Source organism: Stylophora pistillata, chromosome 1, assembly GCF_964205215.1.
Source record: "Stylophora pistillata chromosome 1, jaStyPist1.2, whole genome shotgun sequence".
Taxonomy (NCBI): Eukaryota; Metazoa; Cnidaria; class Anthozoa; order Scleractinia; family Pocilloporidae; genus Stylophora; species Stylophora pistillata.
The window spans coordinates 30,284,466-30,308,343 of record NC_142519.1 but is presented as its reverse complement, the minus strand read 5'-3'; the positions used below and the strand labels follow the sequence as shown (position 1 = coordinate 30,308,343).

The 23,878-nt window shown below is 38.8% G+C and overlaps 3 protein-coding genes across 6 annotated transcripts; 1 reads left to right on the top strand and 2 right to left on the bottom strand.

Moving 5' to 3' along the window:
* Positions 1-4,575: 4,575 nt before the first annotated feature.
* LOC148742045 (uncharacterized) lies at positions 4,576-10,191 on the bottom strand. 2 transcript variants are annotated; one of them, XM_088734722.1, is made up of 5 exons: positions 9,329-10,191; positions 8,730-8,777; positions 7,191-7,529; positions 5,775-6,092; positions 4,576-5,499 (listed from the first exon to the last, which is right to left on the bottom strand). In XM_088734722.1, exons 1-5 carry the CDS (start codon positions 9,372-9,374, stop codon positions 5,282-5,284), a joined length of 969 nt encoding a protein of 322 aa, XP_088590848.1. In that variant the 5' UTR covers positions 9,375-10,191; the 3' UTR covers positions 4,576-5,281. The 2 variants fall into 2 exon arrangements, with proteins under 2 accessions (XP_088590848.1, XP_088590920.1); XM_088734794.1 differs by lacking the exon at positions 8,730-8,777 and having other exon boundaries at positions 9,329-10,106.
* Positions 10,192-10,230: 39 nt separating this feature from the next.
* On the top strand, positions 10,231-13,404 carry LOC148742044 (uncharacterized). Of its 2 annotated transcripts, XM_088734926.1 has the most exons (3): positions 10,231-10,600; positions 12,126-12,252; positions 12,894-13,404. In XM_088734926.1, exons 1-3 carry the CDS (start codon positions 10,258-10,260, stop codon positions 12,901-12,903), a joined length of 480 nt encoding a protein of 159 aa, XP_088591052.1. In that variant the 5' UTR covers positions 10,231-10,257; the 3' UTR covers positions 12,904-13,404. The 2 variants fall into 2 exon arrangements, with proteins under 2 accessions (XP_088591052.1, XP_088590992.1); XM_088734866.1 differs by having other exon boundaries at positions 12,126-13,404.
* Positions 13,405-14,276: 872 nt separating this feature from the next.
* LOC148742043 (uncharacterized) lies at positions 14,277-17,938 on the bottom strand. 2 transcript variants are annotated; one of them, XR_015992197.1, is made up of 3 exons: positions 17,611-17,938; positions 16,718-16,842; positions 14,277-15,584 (listed from the first exon to the last, which is right to left on the bottom strand). XR_015992197.1 is itself a non-coding variant. In XM_088735007.1 (3 exons), exons 1-3 carry the CDS (start codon positions 17,650-17,652, stop codon positions 15,307-15,309), a joined length of 372 nt encoding a protein of 123 aa, XP_088591133.1. In that variant the 5' UTR covers positions 17,653-17,938; the 3' UTR covers positions 14,277-15,306. The 2 variants fall into 2 exon arrangements, 1 of the variants encoding a protein (XP_088591133.1); XM_088735007.1 differs by having other exon boundaries at positions 16,718-16,769.
* Between the last annotated feature and the right edge of the window lie 5,940 nt (positions 17,939-23,878).

The following is a 23,878-nucleotide window of genomic DNA, read 5'->3' as shown; positions in this document are numbered from 1 at the left end:
AAAATAATTGAGAAGAATTTGCTACCTTTCTATAAGATCAGGAAATGGTAAGATATTCTAGTCTTCTCGGATAGGGACGAATAAATGGACGTGCCGTCTCCTGCAGGGTTGGGGGTAGGAGACGTTAATTTCCCACGCACGAGATTACTGTGTGATGGATGTCCTCCCCTGGGGTGGGATGGTTGGGTTACTGGGCCCGCAGTAATTGGTGCAAGCTGTTGCGGTGTTACTGCCAAAAGACGAGTCTTTTCGAGGCCGCTTACAGCAGTGATTACAAACGCTCGATCGGAGGGAGAGGTTTGAACTAATGAAGAACCGACAAAAAATACAAGCTTACAAAATGCAGAAATATAAAACTGAAATGCGGCTAAAGCGAACGCGATGAACATAATAACTAGAAACTTACATTGTATCGGCGTTGTAGGCAGCGAAAAGGCAACTCTAAACCTGATGTTCTCTTTAGACAAGATGTTCTCTCGATGAAATCAACGATGAAGCTAAAAAGCTAGAATATTAACATCATGTAAATTATACCGAACCCGGGAAAGAAAAACAAAACGTATTCCCGAAGGAATGCTAATGAACTTAAATAAAATGCAGAGAATGCTAAATTCTACAGTCACTAATAACGAGAAGAACTCTTATAGTTATGATTAAGATCAAATAAACTCTATTACATTCAAGTTAACAACCAACTCCCCAATTTTCTAGCGATTGAGAGAGGTGATTTAGGTCATCTGCATCTTTAGCACTTTAGGGTTCTTTCCTTAGAACTATAGTCACGCAATGTTATGATTGCAGTCGCATATGGGTCACTGAAGGGGTAGTTGCACTCTCTTAAACCTATCATCGAATTTTGTACGGTGTTTATAAGTTCATGAGAAATTTAGAAATTAAATTCTAGTGCTTTGTAGAAAACTTTTTCAGATTTTGATTTTTGCAGAGGGGGAGAGGAAAGCTGGATCGTTTGATTTCCTCGCTATATTTTCTTAAAACACTACATTGATCCATACCAAAAGAATAAGTTTATATTATCTTGTACATACCTTTCCATCTCCAAACAGTGAACAACAGTTTTAGCCCAAATGACTTAAAACCCCTTGATCTTGAACAAGGAACTAAGAGTTATTTTACGGTTTCTTTTGGAGACATTTGAACTGAAAGCGTTCATGTTGTTCATAACTGCGCAACAGAAGGTCAAAAATTCGCTTCAAGGGCAAGAGAAAGAGGGGTCGTCCCAGGAACTCCTGGAGAAGAGGTGTAGAGTCCCAAATGAGAAACTGGGGCCACACTTGGGCCACTTTAGGAAGATTTGCCCAGGACAGAACCCGATGGAGGACGGAAGTGGTTAATGGCCTATGCTCCAACCGGAGCTAAGGGAATATATAACTATTTGTCATTCAGTTGATCTTTTATGTAAGTTTCTCCAGGATTTTGCTGAAGAGTTTTTTCGGTGTTTACATGAAGTATAAGTAAAGACGTCTTGTAAAAACGGTTTTGTTGATACAGAATGTCAGCGGCCATTTGACGTGATGTTTCTTAGACCCATTACACCCTAATATAATATTATTGTTCATGTTCTCAATACTATTCTCTTTACATTTCCAGCGGGTTAAAATAAGATGAATTTGTTTGAAAATTAGGAACTTCTTAAATTTGTGAACATTTCCTTTCCTCGTGACCTTTAAATTCGCTTTAACAGCAATACTGTCGGGAGGAAATAGAAGCAAGTCTCTACTGAGAGTTAATATCGCGCTGTATAATTCACTTGCAGGAGAAAAGAGTGATACACCACCTACCATGCTAACAAACAGTTCAAGCCCTGGTCTCAATCCGTCTAGGGCCGCAGGACCGCTAACAGCAGGTACCGTCTCCGCTGCACAAGGACATGTCACTCGACTTAGGGCAATACTTGCGGTTATGATTCCTGCGTCCTTTTTTGTTGGCATTGCAGTTGGAATAATCATGATGTTACATTGGAAACGACGCCTTTGTACTTCGAGAGTAGCGGCGTCTTCTAACAGCTCGCCGAGTTTAATCAGCGACGATTTTGAAACTCATCAAGTTACTGAGACCTCCCTTACCTCTCAAGCCCCCTCCCCGCCCCCCCCCCCCCCCCCCCCCAAGGATTGAGTTGGACGGGAAATGAGGGTACAACACGATTTTTACGTCAACTTTATCTCCGTGAGAATTGATGGTTTTCAAGTTGTGTGCCAACTTAAACGATATCGAGACAGCCATAAACAGGATGGACACTTTGCGAGATGACACAGAAGAAGGGACCAAAAGCAGAGGAAAAATAAGGAGATTAAGAAGAAGACGAAGAAGAAGAAGCAGGCTGAAAATTAGTTTAATTTATAACTTCATATAATCTATATTTGACCTCATCTATATGGACTATAAAACAAATCTAATATCCTATTCACACCAAAGCTTAAACATGTCTTAGAACAGTTAAGTTAGAAACAGTTCAAATTTGTTTTCTCTCATAGAAGCTTCCTACAGTAAACCGATGTTTGTCGACTTCAAATTTAGCAAATACAAGTTAGTGACAACTTGAATCCTGTGGAAAATTCAGTTTTATCAGTTCTGTTTCTGATATTCATTCAGTTAAACCCGGTTTAACTAAACATGTTTTTCTAGTGGGAATGGTGTATCAATGTCAGTTATGTCACCATATCTGACTGTTCACATTTACTTTAATGTAAACTCAAGCATTTTTACAAATCTGTACAGTATATTTAATTCATTATTACTCATTTTTTTTCAAAGAAATTTCTCCATAAAAGAAAATGCTAAGTTTCCCATATCAATATGATATACGCCCGTCTTAAAGGTAAAAAATTTTAACTTGAAGGAATTCCTTTCTGCTGAGCTCATCCAGGTTTCTTTAGCCTGAAATAATGAACAGTAATGACGCCCACACCACCTACCTTCTACTTCCAGTAGTTAGAATGCGAGCTACTCTTTCAATATTTTCATTGTTTTGTCTCCTCTCTCGTTTCACGTGACAAGTATGTTTATTATAAACAACTCGGTGTCTCAAGTCTTGTTCTATGACTTGTCAAAATAGTTAAGGTTGAGTAAATTGGACGAGAGACAGACGTGAGAACAAACAAGCAAAAACTCGCACTGTTTGCGTATGGAAATGTTGAAAGACACCCGTTACGTACAGATAAAGGGGATAAGTTTCTAAAAAATACTGTGGTGCCGCGTCGGTGGGGGTAACAAGGTAATTTGGTTATATCAACTAAGTTGAAATTGTGAACTGGCCCCCGTAAAGAGTTAAAAAGGCGATATTTCGAGAGTTAGCTCTTCGTCAGAGCGAATGACAAAAGGCTAACGCTCGAAACGTTAGCTTTATAACAGGTCACTAACCGTGTTTTCCGAGTTTTCTTAAAAATCAAAGAGGAAAAAACAAGGACCCTTTAGTAACTGAACTGACCGCCGTGACAAAGCGATTAGTAAGAAACTTGAGAAACGATGAATAGTCGGAAAATCTTCGAAAGATTTGCGAACGCTGGAAACAGAACCATAACAAACGAGTCAATTAAAATGATTGTCAATCCTCTGTCGTTAACACATTTTAACGCACTATCTCATTACTTAGGAAAATCAAAAACCATTGCCGACTAATAAGGAGAAATTTGGCTATAAAAAGGCGTTAAAATTTAGTGAGTCTCCTAGAAGAGAAGGACGCGACAAAATTACCAATTACGCGCATGTAGAGTTACTAGTAAAACGAATATATACATCTTACTTCAAGTTCTAACTTTGCCCGTTTTGAGTGCAGAAACTATTGTGGTCTTTTCGCCAATGACTGGCCGTGGACGTATCACTGACCAGGGTTGAGACACTTAAATTGAAAATGCGCTTGAACCTTATAACAATGGGGACCTTAGGAAAACCATGGCTACCTTTACGACAAGGAGTACGTGGATAGATAGAGGATGTCATAAGCAGAACAATTTCCTTGCTCGTGCGGGGAAGAGCTTTGTTCATTTGAAATACGTCCTAGGCAAGACAATGAAGCGAAAACACCAAATTTGGAGTAGTATGAGGGTGAGAACAACGACAGTACATGATTCACGTTTCCATTTGGAGCTGACACAGCCTAAGTGTTAAGCTAAATGGAGATCTGATGACTGAAACACGTTAAACTTTTCAATAAAATCTTTAGAGAAAGTTAAGTTGCTATTTTAACCAACGATTGCTTGGCGTCATCTTCTTAACTACTCGAAGTTCCCAATGGAGTCAGATCTTGAATAAGGAACCAGTTATAATTTTTCTCTCTCAATGGCTACGAGGTCCCGTTCTCTTCTCTCCCTCCCATCTCCCCTAAAATGCTAGTTGAGACATTTGGTTCGCGCCACGCCCACATGGCTATTCTGGGAAGCGCACACTTGCCTATAGTGCAACTAAACTTTTCAGTGAGCTTATTACCGACCTAAAAGAGTTCTCAGCTTCTTTTTCTCCGTCAACATTTAAATTTCTTCTCTCCTCTCCAAAGTCCAAATTACGAAATCTATCTCCCTCACGCCTATCCTCTACCGAGCACTTGGAGGATCTACTGCGCTCAATTTAACGCTATTTTATTAATTGCAGCTGTTTTCATAGTGCCCACCACAACCCCTGTTGAGTCTTTTATACATATTTACTCTCTTCATCGATTTATACATTTACAATTCAGTTATCACGTCTTTATAGCTTATTCTGCTTTAAATATCCCTTTCTTACATATATATATATAGATATATGCTCATTTATCTTCTAAAAATATATATTTTTAAGGCCTTAACTTGGAAAATGTAATAGGGTATTGTGCTTCCTCCTTTATATAAGTTATTGTTGTTGTCTTTAGAAAGGAATCGAAGGAGGTGTCAGGGAGAATGCACTATGAGCCTTTTCATTTGGCATACACACTTCTCTCGATGGCTTTTACAGTTGCAACTGTATTGCAACTGTATTGCAACTGTATTGCAACTGTATAGCAACTCTATTGCAACTCTATTGCAACTCTATTGCAGCTCTACTGCAACTCTATTGCAACTCTATTGCAACTGTATTGCAAATGTATTGAAACTGTATTGCAACTCTTTTGCAAATCTATTGCAACTCTATTGCAACTCTATTGCAAATCTATTGCAACTCTATTGCAACTCTATCGAAACTGTATTGCAACTCTTTTGCAACTGTATTGCAACAATTTGAGCTGAACCTACGGTAAGGTTCTTTTTAAGGTTTCGCGGTTCATCCCAACAGAGACGCCACCAAATGAAGGTTACAGGAACCAAAACTGCAAGGAACATGATACTATTATACGGACAATGCATTGAGTTGAAGATTCTGCAGCGCTCTTAGATGGAGATCCCACAATGCTTGTGGTTGGATGTCTATCAAAGCTCTCAGATGGAGATTTAGCAGTCTCCGGGTAGGAGGCACCCGGACTGAAATTGATTGTTCGTGGAATGGAGGGTGTCGTTGGCATAAGACTAGTGCCTGCAAGAAGATAAATTTACGCGATGAAACCGAGCATGTTTGACGATGACGTTGCCTTGTACATAAATTCTACCATACCTCTATTAGTCGTTCCGTTGGCCTTCCCCACCCCTCCACCCTTAAAAGGAACGTTAAGATAACTAGAAGATAAACCACCCTGTCTTCGTGGCTTCCCCTGGTAGAGAAGGATCTTTATAACAGTCACACAACGCTAAAAGGGTTATAGTGCTTGTCAATAATGAACATCTTAACAATGAACAAAGTGTATTGATTACCTTGAGAATTGTTCACGGTGACCTTTATGATGTAATGACGCGTTTCTGATGTGCTTAAGTGGACGGTTGCCCTCATTTTAAGCACTTTATCACTATCTTCAATTCCGGTCAGCAGCAATGAGCCAGTTCGGACTGTCGTTCTGTTCCAGAGACGGCTGCTGTCACTAGCCGTCTTTTTGCAAGCTGCATTGTTGCAATAGGAAAACTTGATATTTTCAATGTCGAAAAGGTCAACGTCGACAACTTTTTCCCAAGGTATAATACTTTGTAAGAACTCAGTCAGGTTGACTCCACCATCTGTTTTGTGAGCCCTAATGCCTTAAAAAGTGGGATATAGGAAGATAACAGATAAATACGAACAACTTATTTTCAAGGAAAGCGTTATGATAAAACAGCTTCTTTGTACCAGTTTACTTTGTAAATATGGTACGAAAGAAACGGCGACAATACAATTGAACAATAAATCTTTTGGAAAATAAACTGCGGTGTTTTACAAGGATCTCCAGCCCTGAGGAAAGCCATAACTCCTGCACACATGTAAAATTACGACATTTTAAACGTGGGTTTGGTATCGCCAATCAGTTGCTGACACATACGCTACTAAGTCACCGATAAAGTCCACTTTTTGTTTCAGTAATGGTGTATGTTGTTTATATAATAAACAAAATAATACATGGTTCGTTTCAGATGTGGAATTTCTTTTCGAGTGTTCAACTCGATATCTCACAGGTGAGCGCAGCGCGCTAGCGCCCGTGCATTGTTCTCTATATAGCCTCCATGAAAGTTATTTCCGTTAATTATTTTCGGTCTATCTTCCTTTTATGGTAGGCTGTTTATCTGAACTTACATACCAAGATCTGATTGTAAATTCTCCCCTCCAGTTGATACACATTTCCTTGTAGATTAGTCACAAGGATTTGGTGTTAGATCAGGATAAAAACTACCTAATAAGTATGAGAATTCTCATTACCTGTTTGTTGAAAGTTGCATGGATATTTTAGGGAGAAGTTACACTTCTGGGAGTTAATGGTTCAAAATGACAAAATGAGCGGAATTTATAGAAGAGGCTTGATGGAGGAAGCAGCTGTTAAGGGACCAGTCATTACTCATCGCCTGGGGGAAAGGGGGGTGTAGGATTCTGAGAAGGATCACCTGGTCTCCAGGGGGGACGGAGGGGGGGTTAGTTGTCATCTATAGAATATGAATGCCAATGATTGGGTTCATAAGAACTTTGCAGAACCTAATGGGGAATCAAGGAAATTTTATCGTTTCATAACCAAAATTCTCCGACCCCACTCCCCCCCCCCCCTTCCCTTCGCAAAAAACCGGTCCTTAAGTTTTAAAAAAATCTAATGTTTTTACATATTACGCTGCCCTGTCATCTCAAGAGAAAAAAATTAAAGGTGTTCCACTTACAATAAACAAATTTGATCATCACTTCGTGAGGTGAGGGTGTGTAACCCTCGAAATCAACTCTACAGCGTAACCGGCTCTGACCGTCTTTGTTGGTCTTTGATGACACTTGTAACGTTATGGTGGCATTCAAAAGTTTCAAAACTTTTATTCCACTAGGTAACAGTGATCTTTTTATCCCACATTTCAACTGCCCGTTACAATATCCGAACGAAGTCCATTTATCATTTTTCGGGTCATGTGCTCTCCAGTCGACATCCCTAACAGTTCTATGTGATCCGTTAAGTACCCCACAGGTTTCGTCAAAGGAAGTATCATAACAAGCCTCCTTTGTTTTAGTCCCTGAAGATAACAGAAACTATATCAGTTTCAAAACAAACGTTCTCACGCGAATAGTATAAAAAAAAAATTTGACCTATTTTATTTCCCACAGTGCGGAAGTCTCAAGTACAATGGCGATCGATGTTGTTATTTTCAAGTTTTTTAAAATTTTACCCTTTACGCCGTAACATCAGTGTACATATTCTCCATACTGTTCTCTATATATTCCCTAAGAAGCCGACAAGGAGATTTGTTTAACAATCAAGAGCTTCTTTAGTTAATGATCATTTCCTTTATTCTATTGACCTACATGTGTGATTTAGCGGTGATATCTTTAAGGAGAAATTGGATGCTAGTCACTCTTCGAGATCAAAGGGTTAATGCTGATAAGAAGAGATAAGATAACACGTCTTAATTGTGACTGAATACGATCAACTATGTCTAATGACCACTTTGTGAATAAACCTTCGTTTTTCAGTCAGATGCTGTTCCAAAATCTCTCTCCTAAGCGACCATTGTTCAAATATATTGAGCGTCTGCAACCATTTTGCGTGTTTGCGCGATAAGTGACCATCCTCGAGATGGGATTGAATCTGCAGCATCTCTATCATGTGACATTGTGATTAGAAGTGTTTATCGATAACCTTTTGTTTAAGAGGTTTAAACGGGGAGCACATGTCGAATAGCAAACGTTATTTCACACGAAGAAAAAAAACACAAGAATGACTAGGTAATAGGTCTCGTTTTGAGGAATTTCAGCTCACTCAGAATAAGTTTTCATGTTGTATATTTGCTTCAATTAGAATTAATGAGATTATGCTGAAGTGATGGTCCGCAGATCTAATCAGTCTCTGGCTTGCCAGTTATACAGTACTGTATTTTGGTTTTTCTTCTTTTCATCTTTTTCTGCATCAAGGGTGACTCACTCATTGTACTTAGCGTGTTCACAAGTCAGGGCTGATCCTTAGGGAAAGCTTTTACATGGCATGTACTCCGGACGTTGAATAATGTGGGGGCTTTGAAGCGCAAAAATTGTCCAGTGGAAGCAGCAACTGAAGAAATTGAGGGAAAACTCATAGTTTCCGTGATTAGAGTGAATGTTTTGTGGTCTCAAACTTTTAAAATGTGATAGTTGTAGTCAAAATAGACCTCAGTGCTTCAGTGATGTGACCACAAGTAGACCATGTGATATGATTTTAAAGAAAGAAGGCTCACTCTCACCGTTCGAAAGAATGGATTCATCTATTAATACACTTATCAGTGCCATACCTGAAAATAAATAAACTCATAGAATGAAATTACTGAACTTTTAACAACGAAGTCTGTAATTTCTGCAGCTATGCCTTGCAGTTCGTTGAACACGCGGCAAATCAACAAGGGAATAGATTGCATATGAGTCCGACCATAACTGAACAATTCAATGCTGTCCCTAGTTCTCTGTTGTCATGATGAAGCATTACTGCAGGTAAAAGTCCTAAGTGACCAAAGTGATAATTGTAGTTTATAGGGACGATTCCATAGTTGTGCGAGCAAAAGCTGCTGAAAAAATCCACGATATCAGCAGAAAACCAGCCAGACCAGAAGCATATAACATATAAGCTGCAATGGCTCGTTTCATGACCCTCAAGCATAAGAATGAATTTAAACAACCCTGTCATCAATCGCTTACGCTAGCGGAGACCTCTCTGTCTTAACTTGATGAGATGAAAGTCTTTTGAGAGGATAAACTCCTCAGTTTGATCCCTTTCGGGAAGGCTCAACAGATTCCCTAGACCTTGAACAGATTCACAGAAAATAAACAAGTTGCAGAGCTTACTTACCAAAGAATACATCAGCCATGCCATATGCCGTGAAGTAATGGTACATTTCTTCTCGTATCTCTTATAGTTCGCATTAGAAGACTTGCGATCAACAATGATCACAAATACGCAGCGTACGAGTTAAACTTGCCTCTAAGCTTTGAAATCAAGTCGAAAGTGAATTTTTTCCGATGGCGTCTTCGTCAATGGCCCCACGTCAATGGCATAATGTACTTAGAAATGCTAAATAAGAAAGCGTATTGAGTCTCATACCAAAAATACGGATCATGTGTCTCGTGACGAATATTTTGGCGTACAAATGACCTCTAATTAAACCGCAGACGCAGGCTTGACTTACACTGCCCATGGTTAAAAGAAAAACAAATAGAAAGAACAGAATATTCCCTATAATCTGTTAAAACATGGATTTTAACGAAATTTACGTCGTGTGCTTCAGATCAGTTCCAATTTACGTACGAGGGTCAGTGATGCTAACTAAACGTCGACAGCAAAATCAACTGAAATTTTTCTTAGGAACTACGCAAATGGTTTGATAAGCTTACCGTCTCCAAAGAGGGGCCGTAAGGGGGTTTCACGTGAAACGTGATCGGACTAATTTATTTTCTGTGATCCGTAATCTAAAAGTTTTAAAATTCGTGAACCGTGAATGATATGATTGTCGTGATACGTGAAACAGAGAAATAATTTTCCGATACCCGTGATAACAAACACGAAGACGACCCTTTTTTCCGTGAACGGCTACGAAGACCCCACAAAGGACCTCTTCAGGTGATCGCCGTGTCTGTTTTCTTCAGCTTGCGTGAGCAAACAATAGGGTTTCGCATGACCCATCGATCCAAAAATAAAGCTGATGCGACCTTTGACACCAACGATCTGGTCTTCAGATTATTCATTGTCTAACGTCTTGTCTTCATTTCTCACGACCCACAATGTCGAAGAGCGAAGTCAGCGAAGAGCCGTTTCGTGTTTTAGAAGGGGTTGTCTACTTCGCTGATCCCAAATCTCCTGGATCTTTCAGTTTTCTTGGGGGAAAGGAAAGGATCAGAATTCCCCTGAAAAGAGAACATAATTCCCTTGATGCCCTGAAAAGGCATATTGTTGAACACGCGGGCCTCAAGGCCGAAGCTGAGAAGCGGGGAATAGGGTCGTCTATTGATCTTAAGCTGTGCAGACTAGCCAAAGGCGCAGAAGGCAGTAAAGCTTTCTCAATCAATACACAAGCGCAGTGGAACATGAAAAGGCCGCTTTTTGTGGATTCTGCAGTTTTACAAGGTTAGCGTTTTCATCATGAAAATTTAATAAGAGATCGTAATTTATGACACGTGTTACTTGAAAGTCACGTGTGAAAGGTATCTGATATCCATACTTTCGTGTTAATTGTTTTAATTCGCGTTAAATTTCTTACATCTCTTAGGGCCTGTTTACATGGAGATAGGGTGACCCCCTTAGGAGGGTCACCCTTCTAGAAGGGGCAAAAGATAGCCCCTTTTACATACAAAGTCTTGTCCCCAGGGCTATCGCGATTATTGAATTTGGCACCGAGGGAGATAACTGCGCGGTCGCTAAGTACAAAACAACCAAAATGGCGGACAAACGAAGTATTTAGGCGGTAAATTCAATTTTCCTTGCGCTTGCCTCTTTGGCTGCGGTTTTTCAGTGCTGTGGGTTCTTGCTGTCGTATCCCCTAATAGAGAAACGCCTACAAGAGCGAATGGCGCTACAGGTAGCCGCCCAGTACAATGTTGCAATGCGACGAATGAGGCATGTACGAAGGAGAGCCATTTTGTCGCCGAGGGAGAATTTGGGGGAATCCTGGTCGCGCAGAGCAGTGGCGAAGGACGCTTTTCGTTTTCCCTGTGAATTCTTTGATTTTTCACGTGGCAAGCCTTCTTCATATCTTTCCGAGTCGAGCGGCTTTCTATGGTACTCTCGTCGACCACCTATTCACGATCATCTATGTCTTTTTTCGAAATGTCGACACTGTTGTCCTCCGACTGTTTCGAACTCTGTTCAAACAATTTGGCCACCACAGAACGGCGAAAATATTCATCGGGCTTATACGCACGCGAAGCCATTACAGAGTTTTGCGGCAATCTGACAGTAAACTGAACCCACAAAAGTTGACCCTTCTAGGAGGGTGACCCTACCTCAAGTGTTTACATGGCAAAAAGTTGGCCCTCGCAGGAGGGTTACCCCCCCAAGCAGATAGGGTGACCTTACCTCTTATGTAAACCAAGCCGGAAAATATAATAGGCAAGGGTTACCCTTCTAAGAGGGTGCCCCTTCTAGAAGGTCACCCTATCTCCATGTAAACAGGCCCTTATAATACTAGAAGTCTAGAAAAGTTTTATTCAGTCTCCCCTACATATTTTATTTGAAGTTTGCTTAAGAATCGACAATTTTCTCAGAAATTATACAGAAAGTGAGTCATTGATGAGAGCCGTGATTTCGGTTAGGGTCGTTAGAGGCGATATTCAACACACCTCCTGAGATATTTCTTGATGATCCTTGATCGCCCGCTTTGCAAAAAGGGCGTGTTGACAATAATGAGAAGACCTGAGAATAGGAACAACCTAGGAAGACTAGGAAAAGAATATTCGGACAGATTTTTTTCTCGACTAAACGCAACTTAAATTTAATTTTTATGGACTACGAAAGAGACTGGAGTGAGGTTTGAAACTGCCCAGAAAAAATGACACCAATATAAATGTCAAAGTAGATAGACAAAAGATAAAAAGGACGTAGTCAAAAGATTATTATTTGATTAATTAATTTTATTGTCATTATTTTCTTTCAGTCAATGTTCTTAAAAAGGAAATCGTCTTTTCGAAAGATTCCCCGGTGATAAATATCACAGTTGCTGGTGGCGAAGAACAGCAAAAGAGCAAAGTCATCAAACGAAAGCCAAGAGGTGGAAGGAAAAGGTCAGCTTCAAAGATAGAGGACGACCACCTTGTAAAGCGCCTAAAACAGGGCGAAATTCAGTATTGAGCGAAATGAACGACAGACCAAGATGTTGGATGATCTAAATTTGGCTATGTGCGACTATAAGAAATCGTTAAGAATTTTTGTTATTATTAACAGTCATAATTTTTCCTAAAATTTTATCATTTTATTACTATGATGGAGACGATGATAATAACGATGATTATTTAAATCGTCTTTAATGTATTTAGTTAATTAGCCTTTCAATGTGTTTGTAGCTCTGGCAAGTATGTTCAATAGCATAGCGGTCAATGAATTTACTATAAGGTGTGGTCGTTGCCAGAAATTAAAGATTGTACCAACGGACAGGACTCCGCAGACTAAAGCCCGATACTTTAAAAAAGTACGTAAAATGTTGAGCATTATCCTTCAAGCTTGTCTGCAGAAACATTTCTATTAAAAGCTTCGGAAGTTTCACTTTGAAGTATCATCATCAATTTTACTTTAAAAGAAAACCACTGGAGAAGACCATCCAGAGAACTTCTGTATTGTCAAAGAATAAAGCAGGTGTTTAAAATTCATTGTTTTCTTAAAAAAAGTAAAGATCACTGGAGGTCATATTTTTGTTGCTGCCTTACAGAACACTTTAATACAACTTGTCAAAACGTCGAAACGAGGAAGATAATGCCAAGAAACACAATGCAAAAAAAGATGGAATGAAAAGAAATATGGAAGCCTTCTTGAAGAAGAGTGGAAGCCGCGGAGGAGATCAAGAAAGTCAAAGTGATGGAAGTGTAATGTGAAACGTCGGTTCACCTAAAGGAATATCAGTGGGAAATGACAGTGATCGTGATTTAGAGTTAAACAACATGTAAGAGTCTTTCACATTATTTGTAAGACTGTGATATTAAACTAACCAATCTGTCACCATCAGCCTAAGTAAAAACATTTCTTTTACTTTTTTTTTGTTAAAGATCCTCTGATCTATTTACTTCCCGATGTATCTTAAGGTCTTTTGCAAAATGACGTATTTAGTTGTTGTTACACCGATAGTCACAAGACAAGATGAATCCACATTTATAATATCAGTTCTAATTGCTAACTTTCAAGATTTAATTATATCAGTTATTAAAACTTTTAAGACTTCAGTAGTCAAGTGGATCGTGTATTTTTTATACTTCCTTGCAATTACAGATTTCAAGACAATTGCACTGGGGCAGCGGCGTCTGCAAACGAGTTTGGAGACGTGGCACAGTCTGACAGTGACAGAGAGATTGAAGAATTCAACGAGAGACTGAAATCCTAAGCGACTGCCTATCTGCTGCAGAGCAAAGCTGTGAAACCGAATCTGACATTACCAATCACGACACAATCACAAGTTGAGCGCTTTCTGAAATACATTAAAACGACTGTCAACAATATTATATATATAGGGTAAGGCGACAAGTCTTTCTCATGTGTAAGTTTATTTTCCGTGAACCGTGAAACTCGAAAATTAATTATCGTGTTTCGTGATTTGCGTTTTTTAATTGCCGTGAACTGTGCGCGTGACCCCCCCTTACGGCCCCTCTCCAAAGAAGTGAACATTTTCCCGTCGTCGTTCTCGTCCTAAAACTACTCCAAACTCTGTGATTATGCTTTGTTGTTTTGCAGAAGACCTCTCTTAATAAATGAACAGGGTTGTGCCTCGCGCGATCCCTTACGTGCAGGGCAGTTCTGCTAATTAAATCTTTTATTTCATCACTTCCTCTTTGCCGTTCACGAGGTGATTTGCCTAAGGTCCCTATTCTTATTAACATAAAAACCAAAAAGTTTCCTCCCTAAAAACCGGCGCAGTTTGAGTTTGAACTAAGACAGGCGGTTAGTTCCTCCAGTCACGACACGCCCGTAATTGGTGAATTTAGCGGCCGTTTTCTACCGGGACAACTGGTAAATTTAAACGCATCTCTTATTGCCAAATGTCTCCTTTATTTATAGCCAATTGTTGTTGACTTTCCTAAAAGTTGAAATGGAGTGTTGAAACTTGCTAAGTACGGAACAACAACAGTGAGAATACGGTGACATTGAAATAATTAACGTTTTCTTTAATCGGAGAAATCGCTTAGATCAACATAGGTAATGATGAGTCAGTGAAAAAAGCTTGATCACTTTTCACATCAAAGTCAAAATGTAAAGTTAGTAACTAGTTATGACAATACCCCCATTCACAACAACAAAACATGTTTAATAACCACACGTTTAAGAGCTGTTTTATCAAACAAGATTTATACTCCTTGTTTAATAAAAACATGTGTAAGCTTTGTTGTGAACAGGGCTTCATTTTAGTTTTTTAGTCCGTAACGATATTCGATACGATACATGACGCTAAATACGATTTTATATGAACATATCATTAAAGAACTTCTCTGCCTTCTTCTTCTTCTTCTTCTTCTTTTTCTTCGTCTTCTTTTAATCCCTGTTTTATCATCTTACAAAGCTTCCATCCTGCTTATGGCTCTATCTCGATATTATCCAGGTTATATTACATCTTACGAAGGCGCGCTATATAAGGAAGTCTTCCCTGGGAAGACCTAGGCTCATTTGTCACTCACCGTTGACGTGTGCGGGTCAAAAGGAGCTAACGAGATATCTATTGTTTACTTCCACCAGCATGGTGGCAATGAGGTAACGTGCGAACCACCTACTTCGATCTCAAATTTACCGCCACAAATAAAGACAGTTTCCATTGGAGAAAGGAAATACAAATCTCAAAAATTCTTGTATTGTCATGAAGACATAAAACAATTTTGAGGAATGCGCCCGCTGTTCACAGCTTTGGAGTAGTGTAGCTCAAGCTGACTTGACTCTAAGAGTTCTACATCACATGACGGTTGATTGACAAATGGTCCAGTGGGAACTAAGGCTCCTTTTATAGCGCGCCTTCGTGTTTAAGTAAACCATTACCTCTCGCAAAGATAAACTTGACCGTATAATGTTCTTCCTGTCTCCCCTCCCATCCAAATCCATCCTAGAAGGGTTAAGAGACAAGTGAGGTTTCAGTAACTTGATGAGTTTCAAAATTGGTGCTGTTTGAACTCGGCGAGCTGTTGGAAGACGCAGCCGACTCTTAAAGGACAAAAGCGTCGTTTCCAATCTAACATGATTATACCAAACGCAATGCCAACGAAAAAGGACACAGGAATCACAACCCCAAGTGTTGTTTTAAGTTGGGTGACCTGTCCTTTTGCAGCTGAGGCAGTAGTTGCTGTTGGGAATCCTGCAGCCCTGGACTGATGGAGACCTGGCTTTGAAGTGTTTCTTCGCATAGTAGGTGGTGTATCACTCTTTTCGCCTGCAAACAAACATTATTACGCGCTTATTAACACCAAGAAACTTAAACTATTTAGCCCCTTAAAGCATTACCCTTAAATTAAATTTAAAGGCCTTGAGAAAACAGGAAATGATGTCCAATTTTAGATGCTCCTGATGGTCAAACAAGTTCTGTCTGTAAAGAGACCAAATGCGGACAATATGACTACTGGTATTATGGTGTAGAGGGTTGGAGCAACACCACGCAAAATAGCTATTTAGAGAAGTTTCCTAAGGAATCAAGACGTCTTCGAAAAAGTAGAGTTTTGTGTGTTCCGGCTTGGCGATTGGGCCACTCGTAAAAATAATAGTGTAGGTCTTACACATTCGTCACATAGAATCGGGTCAAAATGTCATCTTCAAAAAGTTGAGTCATCTTATTTATTTCTTTTTAAGCCGATTACCTATGAAGAAAATAGACCATCTCTCAAAACAGGTCTGTCAAGCGCCACACAAACATCAGACCTGATGAAAGGTTCCGTACATTCGAAGAGCAAAGTTCAATTTACAACTCTAAACCATCCGTGGTTTTCCGCAATCGAGATACACTAAACTGATGGAGTGTATGCTGCCGACCTTCGATCTCCTTGAGAGATTTTCTTTCCATAAATGATTTTCTCTCACACATTTTAAAGATATAGTCTGCTATAAAGTTTTTACAAGTTAAATAAATAAAAAACAAGATATTTAGTCGCGTTTTTCCACGTTTCCAAACTTAACCTTTGGCTACCGGCACTGAATCATGCAATGTCACCTGATTATAGACCACATGCAATACAGCCTCGCAATTCAGAGACAAAGGGAAAGATATTCCTTCACAATTCAGGAGAACTGAGCACATAGGCGAGGGCACAGAAAAAAACATACAAACTATAGCACAGTTAATACTCTTGAATCAGCAGAGCACACTCGAATGAGATTTGGAAATCGAGCCTAACAGTGGTCTCGGTGGGTAAGTCAATGACAGATTTCTCTTCCGACCATCCTCTCAGTGCTCAGAAAGAACTCTCTCTAACACCTCACGTAGTTGTCCTTCGAACTGATCCGCCAAAGAATTCATTCGAAGGATGAACAACAGTGAACAGAAGCTATATTCTCATGGCTAAGGATACTCACCATTCACCCTAAATCTCCTTAGAACCGTCCTGCCGAAAGCGAGGGATTCAACCTAATGGTAGAACCTGGTGTTAAAACTGCATCCTCGGACTGTATAAGAACACTCACAGCTCATTTTAGTCTCTCTGTAACCATTAAAATCGGAAAACAGATGAAAACACCTTACCCTCAACACTAATAACACTCTCAATACACCTTCGTCGTCCTTCTAACCATTTGGCATTATATTGAAACCCACAAGATAATGAAAATGAAAAATCTTCACTTTCGTTGCATTGATAAAGATCTGCGAAGGACAACTCAACAATACTTCATTTACTTATCACTTCTGTTCCTAAATTTGTTAGACACATTATAATTCTCTCAGAGGAATTTTCCTCGGACCGTATGCTAATTACTTTTGACAACATTATTCCACTGAAGCGTATTAAGCCATTGAAACGTTATGTTTACAACTATAAGGATGCTGATTTTGACGGATTTCAATAAATCTTAAATCATATTCCTTGGGATATAGTTTACGATGGAAATGACATGGATTTTTCAACTGTCAATTGGATGGATCTTTCTCTTGCAGCTGTTAACGATTGTGTCCTAAAATTGAGATAAAATCAGCTAATAGTGCTTCATGGATTGATGCTGAAGTTGTCAAATCTGTTAGAAAGAAAGAGAGACCATTGCCAGAAATTTGGGTCAAAATGCCGGACGCGCGTGCGTATTGAGAAGTTAATGGCGGCGAAATCGTTTAAGGAAATGTATGGGGCTTCCACAAAAATCCAAAATACCACAAATACGAGTAAGATTATTCCTTAGCTCCGACCCGAAACATGTTCAGTAGAGATTAAGCTGTACTTCTAACATAAAAATAATTCAAAAGCTGTTTGTTTACTTACTTCCAGCAAAGTCAGCAATGTTCGATATTCGAGCCAAGCCATTACCTCTAGTCTGTTTCAAATAGAGCGTAATCCATGGCAAAGGATCGCCGATTTGAGGAGCAACCCTCCAGGGAGTCAAGGCTAGCTCCGACTCGCATTAAATAAAGGGAAGTTCGAAGTAAGCCAATCGTCCATAAAAAGAGACATTTCTTGACAATGAGATACTTTCAAAAGAGCTTGAAAATTGCTATTTTTGCTCTTTGGAGTCTGTGATCTGAGACCATCCTTGAGGACGCACCAGAAGGGAAAGCGTTAAAAGAAAACCCTCTGCGAAACCTTCAAACTGTCGCCATATTTCTTTTTCTAATTCAGCAATGTTTGACGGGAAATAAACCCAATCCAGACCCCCTCATACTAAAGTAGTGCCTTGAATAAAAATTTTCTCGCACGAAAATTAAGAAGCAGATCAGAGAGACCTGTATTAGTACGTTCGTTGAACTGTGTTTTCAACTGGGGAAAAAGCCCTCTTCAAGTACTATTTGCCTAGATCTTCCCATTATTTAATGCAAGTGGTTTAAGCTAAAATGTCTGACATCTTAGACGATTACAACAAAAGCCACTTTGAGTGGACATTGAAGCTTAGTACAGAGTGTCCCTTGCATTACATCAGACAGCAAATTGCTATAAGTCGCTCTGCCTCAAAAATACCAAGAGATCAGTTCAAAGTTGTTTTTCTTTTGCCTTTTTCTCCATAAAGAAGGTCCACAGAACTTAAATAGTTCAATATTTTACATGGAATTTGTCTTGACCGCCATCTTTGTTTTCGTCCGACTGTAATCCGCTGACCAATGAGTGCGGGAGCAAAATGTCTTCGATTTCTGGCGATGCTTAGAACTGAAGCGGGCCAAAAACTCATTCACTGAGTATCACTGAGCAATGTTTTGATTGCATCGTGCGGAACTCAAATCACTTATCAAATGGAAGCGTAAACAATATTTCAAAGGTCTGTCATCAACTCTAACAGAAAACCCAAAGCGATTCTGCGCTTATTATCAAGCTAAATGATAATATGATATTATTATCAAGCTAAATGATAATATGATGCTCAAGAAAAGGCAGAACTATTCAATAACTACTTTAATTCAGTTTTCAAGAGAGATGATTGTGTTCCCCTTCATGAAGACTATTTTTCAATGACTTTGATAATGACGACCAGTCTTTAAGTAACATTACCATCTCACCATTTATGGTAAGGGAATTACTGGATCAGCTGAACACTGCTAAATCTTGTGGACCAGATGAAATAACATCGCGTCTGTTGAAAGAATGCTCAAAATCTTTGTCTATTTTCCTCTGCACCCTGTTCAATAAACATCTGGACAGTGGTTGTTTCCCAAAAGTATGGAAAGCTGCAAATTTGGTTCCAGTCTTGAAGCCTGACGATAGGGAGATGGTTGAGAACTACAGAGGAAGATCATTGCTGTGTATCATATCAAAAGTCCATGAAAAATGTGTGTTCTCGTATGTTTTTCCCTTCTTCCAACCATAAATTTACCATTTGCAAGACGGCTTTGTTAGTGGACGCTTTTGTGTTACTAGTCTCCTCCGATCTACTCATGCTTTTGCCAAAGCACTCGACGAAAAAAAGCAAGTTGACACTGTTTTTTTGGATTCTAGTAAGGCATTTGATTCTGTTTCATTTAACTCTTTATTGAAAGAGCAGTTTAATATGGGTATAAGAGGCAAACTGCTCTCCTGGTTTAGATCATATTTAACATGTACACAATATCATCAGGAGTGCCTTAGGGGTCCATTTTAGGACCACTTTGTTTATAATTTATATGAATACGGCTCCTAAAGTTATACACTCAAGCACCGCTGTACAACTGTATGCTGATGATATGAAATGCTTCAGAATCATTGATGACAACAATGATGTTCAACAACCGGAAAGTGACCTGTCAAATCTAAAGGATTTGTCAGCTGATCACTTCATGGAGTTTAACTCAAAGAAATGCAAATACCGTGCAATCACAAGGAAAAAGAATATTGTCAATTCAACCTATACACTTAAAGGCTCACAGATTATGTCAGTTACAACTAAGAAAGACCTAGGTGTGCATGTTTCTACCAAGTTATCTTGGAATAATCACATTGACGTCATCATCAGTAAAGGCAACAAGATGCTGGGCATGATCAAAAGAACTTGCAGCAATGAATGTGATCAGAAAACATTGATAAGTTTATACAAATCACTTTTTCGATCACAGCTGGAGTATGCTTCACAGGTCTGGTCATCTTACACTTAACTAAAGATCACTACACTTGAGCGTGTACAAAGACGTGGAACCAAATTTATCCTGAAAACTGACTTAAGTTATCCCGAGATACTTGTCAAACTGAAACTTTTACGTTTAGAATATAGAAGAGAGATATTGGAGATTTTTTTTTTCTTTAAGTGCCTAAAAGGTTATATTGATTTCAACGTTTTGTCATAGGTAAATTTTAAGACACCCAAATATAACATCACAAATAGTAAAGCTACACAGGTGAAAGTCCTTTTTAAAACTGATGTTTTTAAGTTTTCTTTCTTCAATCGTATTGTAGACCTGTGGAATTGCCTACCACAAGATATCAGAACAATTGAACATTTCTCATCATTTAAGAAGAGTGTTAACAAATTTTATCTTAATAAGTTTAACGTAAATAAGGATAGATTTTTGTAATTGATTGATAATATATTGTCATGATATTTCTCAATATTTGAGCAAACTTCTATAATTTTTTACGTTATAAATAGAACTATATATATGTTTTTTAATTGAGGCAGTTTATTTTTATAAGGAATCCTCGTATTCTGTATAAACTGACCTAATTATTCAGATCTTGTGATTTTTTTAATTTATTTTAATTGTTAATTTATCTACAATTTGTATATTAAAATCTGTATAATTCAAAGTTTAGTAAATAAATAAATAAAGACAACACTTGCATTCACCGACATCGTCCCTCAAACCATACTGCCGAAGGATTCATTCCATAGAAAAGCGAAGGTGACTAAACTTCGCCTTCATTGCTTACAAGAAATCTTACAACTAACGGCAGTCGTTCTTCGAACCATTCGACTAACAGGGTTTAACCAACATGATACCGCAAATGTAATAATAATAATAATAATGAACGAATAATAATAAATGATTATTGTAAATAGGATAAACTCATTAGTACAAAATAGTACTGTTATCAAAGGGGTCCTGTAAATACTAAAAAAGTCAAAAATGTAAAATGTACAAGTGGAAAATATAGCAGTAAAAAACGGTACCAAGCGCTTCATCCTCGTTGTCAATAACGACACGCGTAATTCAATGAACCATTCCACTTAACCATTCCACCGTCACTGCTTACAAGACCTCTCACAATTAATTGTATTCGCGCTTCGAACACTCGAAAAAAATTAAATCTTCACCTTTGTGCTCGAAAAAACATCGATAATTAACTGTAGTCGTTCATTGAACAACTCACCAGAGGATTCATCCCAAAGAAGACGAAAATTAAGCATTTTACCTCTAGAACTCGAAACGAAACAATACAGTTTAGCCATCCATTGAGACATCTCACCAAATGATTCCCTCAAAAAGTAAACGCTGATAAAAAGCTTAACCTCCGATGCTCAAAAGAACACGCTCACAGGTCACTGTGGTCCGATTCGACCCAGCTCAACAAGAGAAAAAAATAAATTAGATTTATATTCCCCAAATAGAAATTTGAACTAAATATCTGAATGTTTATCCCAAGATTACCTTCTTATGCAAGCAAAGGAGTTTGTTGATTTTGCCGTTCAACATTTTGATTATTGATAACGGAAACACAACCAGATCCCGCCACTCCCGGAACCTTAACTCCTGTATCGTTTGGAATATTATGAAAAGCCACGTAGATATAGATAAGAATAGAACTTACCTTCAGCGCTAAGTGCAACACGCGCCAGCCCTAGGAACAGAGAAAGAGAGGTATCTCAGTAATAACAATTAAATCTTATGCAAGATTTCCGACAATCATGCTTGATTGAATATATATCAACATATTTTTTAATAAAACTCGCCCAATCTTTATTTGGTAATAGGTCTCTTTTTTTTTCTGAATTTTTTTTTTCGAAGCCGGAAGCATCCACCGGGCTGCCTACTACATTCACGCGTGCGTCTTCAACTAATGCTTGGAAAGCAAATCACTCATGATCACTTAAATGCTTACATACCGAGTGTAATAACACTAATGTTCCGGTATCTCCGACCGCTAGAGCACCTTAGCATTATTTTCCGAGCAGATTCTGAACAGTCTTCGGGACCGCAAAGATCACGAAATGCACGGTCTATAATAATCTAGAAACCTTTTATAGATAATTTGATCGGCGTTGCATTAACCCATTATGTCTGATTCGAAGTGAAATCCCCCCCGGAAGATTTCATCGTTATGATGCAGATGATAAATCCCCCGGCCCCCCGGAAGAAAATTAACTCACTTCACGTGCACCTCCGCCAATGTAATCTATTGCATAACTTGCACTTATTGCAAAAATATTTACATCGGCGAAACAGGCAGAAGAATAGGTGACCGATTCCGACAACACCTTCGCGAAGTGGAGAAGAATGACGAGGACACATCGAAACCAGTCGCTAGACATTTTAATTTACCCAATTATTCTAACATATGGCAATCTGCGGTCTTTCCTTACACTTAGGTAGCACGGAAAGCCGCAAAACTCTTGAACAAAGGCTCATCTTTCAAATCGGCAGTCTAAATCCCACAGGTATCAACGAACGCTTTTCATTCCACTAATTTATTCGTGTTTTTCTCGTTGCCATGTTCCCACCAATCACGTAGCTCCATTTTCTGCCATTAAAAGCACACACAACCCACAATTCCTCTATTCGCTCCGACGAAGGGCTAACGCTCGAAACGTCAGCTTTTATAACCGTAACGGTGGCAAATTTACCATTTCAACTTTGTTGATATATTCAAATTAACTCAAAGAAGTTTGGTCGCGACCATGATGTGGGCCGAATTCCTTGCGGACATACGGCTACTGACAAGTCTCTTATAGCTGATTCCACGCCCACTAAATATTTTTCAGTCTGGGAACTTTGGACTCTTGGGCCGCGGGGTAATATTGATACAGTATTCTTCCAGGCTTTGCAGCCTGTTTCCATGCAAAAGAGTTTCCGTATAAAAAAGAAAGATCTTATCTCCCATCAGTTTAATACCAGCACCATGCTACGTCGACTTGAATACTCATTTGGTATACAGGGTAAAGCCCTCTCCTGGTTTGCATCCTATTTGTCTGGAAGAACTCAGCGGATAATGATCAAAGAGTCACTATCTAAACCTTTTAAATTAGAATGCAGCATGCCTTATGGTTCCTACCTTGGTCCGCTATTGTTCACGTTGTACACGAGTGAGCTTTTTGAGATAATGAAACATCTTCTGCCCATGATTCACTGTTATGCTGATGATTCACAAGTTTACATCTCATTTAGTCCGAACGACAGAGCTAAACAAATTGCTGTGGTGAGGAATATGGAAGACTGCATGAGGGACATTCGTTCTTGGATGTTAAATAATGATCTTAAGTTTAATGACGACAAGACCGAATTCCTCATTATTGGTTCATCACAACAGCTGCGAAAGCTAGATAATATCAGTATATGTGTGGGTGACTCAGATATTCATCCCGTGCCACTCGCGAAAAATCTTGGTTGTTTGTTTGATTCTAGGCTGTCCATGGCATCACATATTACAGAAATCTGTGCCTCTTCATTTTTATTATATTTATAAGATTCGTCGGATCAGAAAGTATCTTATACGGCAATTATCTGAGATGCTTGTCCATACATTTATAACAAGTCGTCTTGACTATTGCAATGGTCTTTTCCGTAAAAGGCCCTTAAAACAATCAGTTGTTTTTATTATTGTGAGTTTAGTTTTAATTGTAATTTTAGCATTTTAAATTATGGTAAGTTTACTCTTAATTGTAATTTTAGCTTTTTAGCCTTTTTATTTCGTTTTTTAATCTCGTCATGCGCATTTGAACATTTTATGGAATTTGCGTATCATAAATGTCCTATTATTATTATTATTAATATTATTATTATTATTGTTAGTTGTATCTCTCGTAATAACTCTCACAATATATAAAAACTCGATAGAAAACTGATAAATAGTTTCCTTTTATTAACCGTTGACAGTTTCCATAGCTGTCTGCCGTATCTATCGCGACTAAAGCCATCGG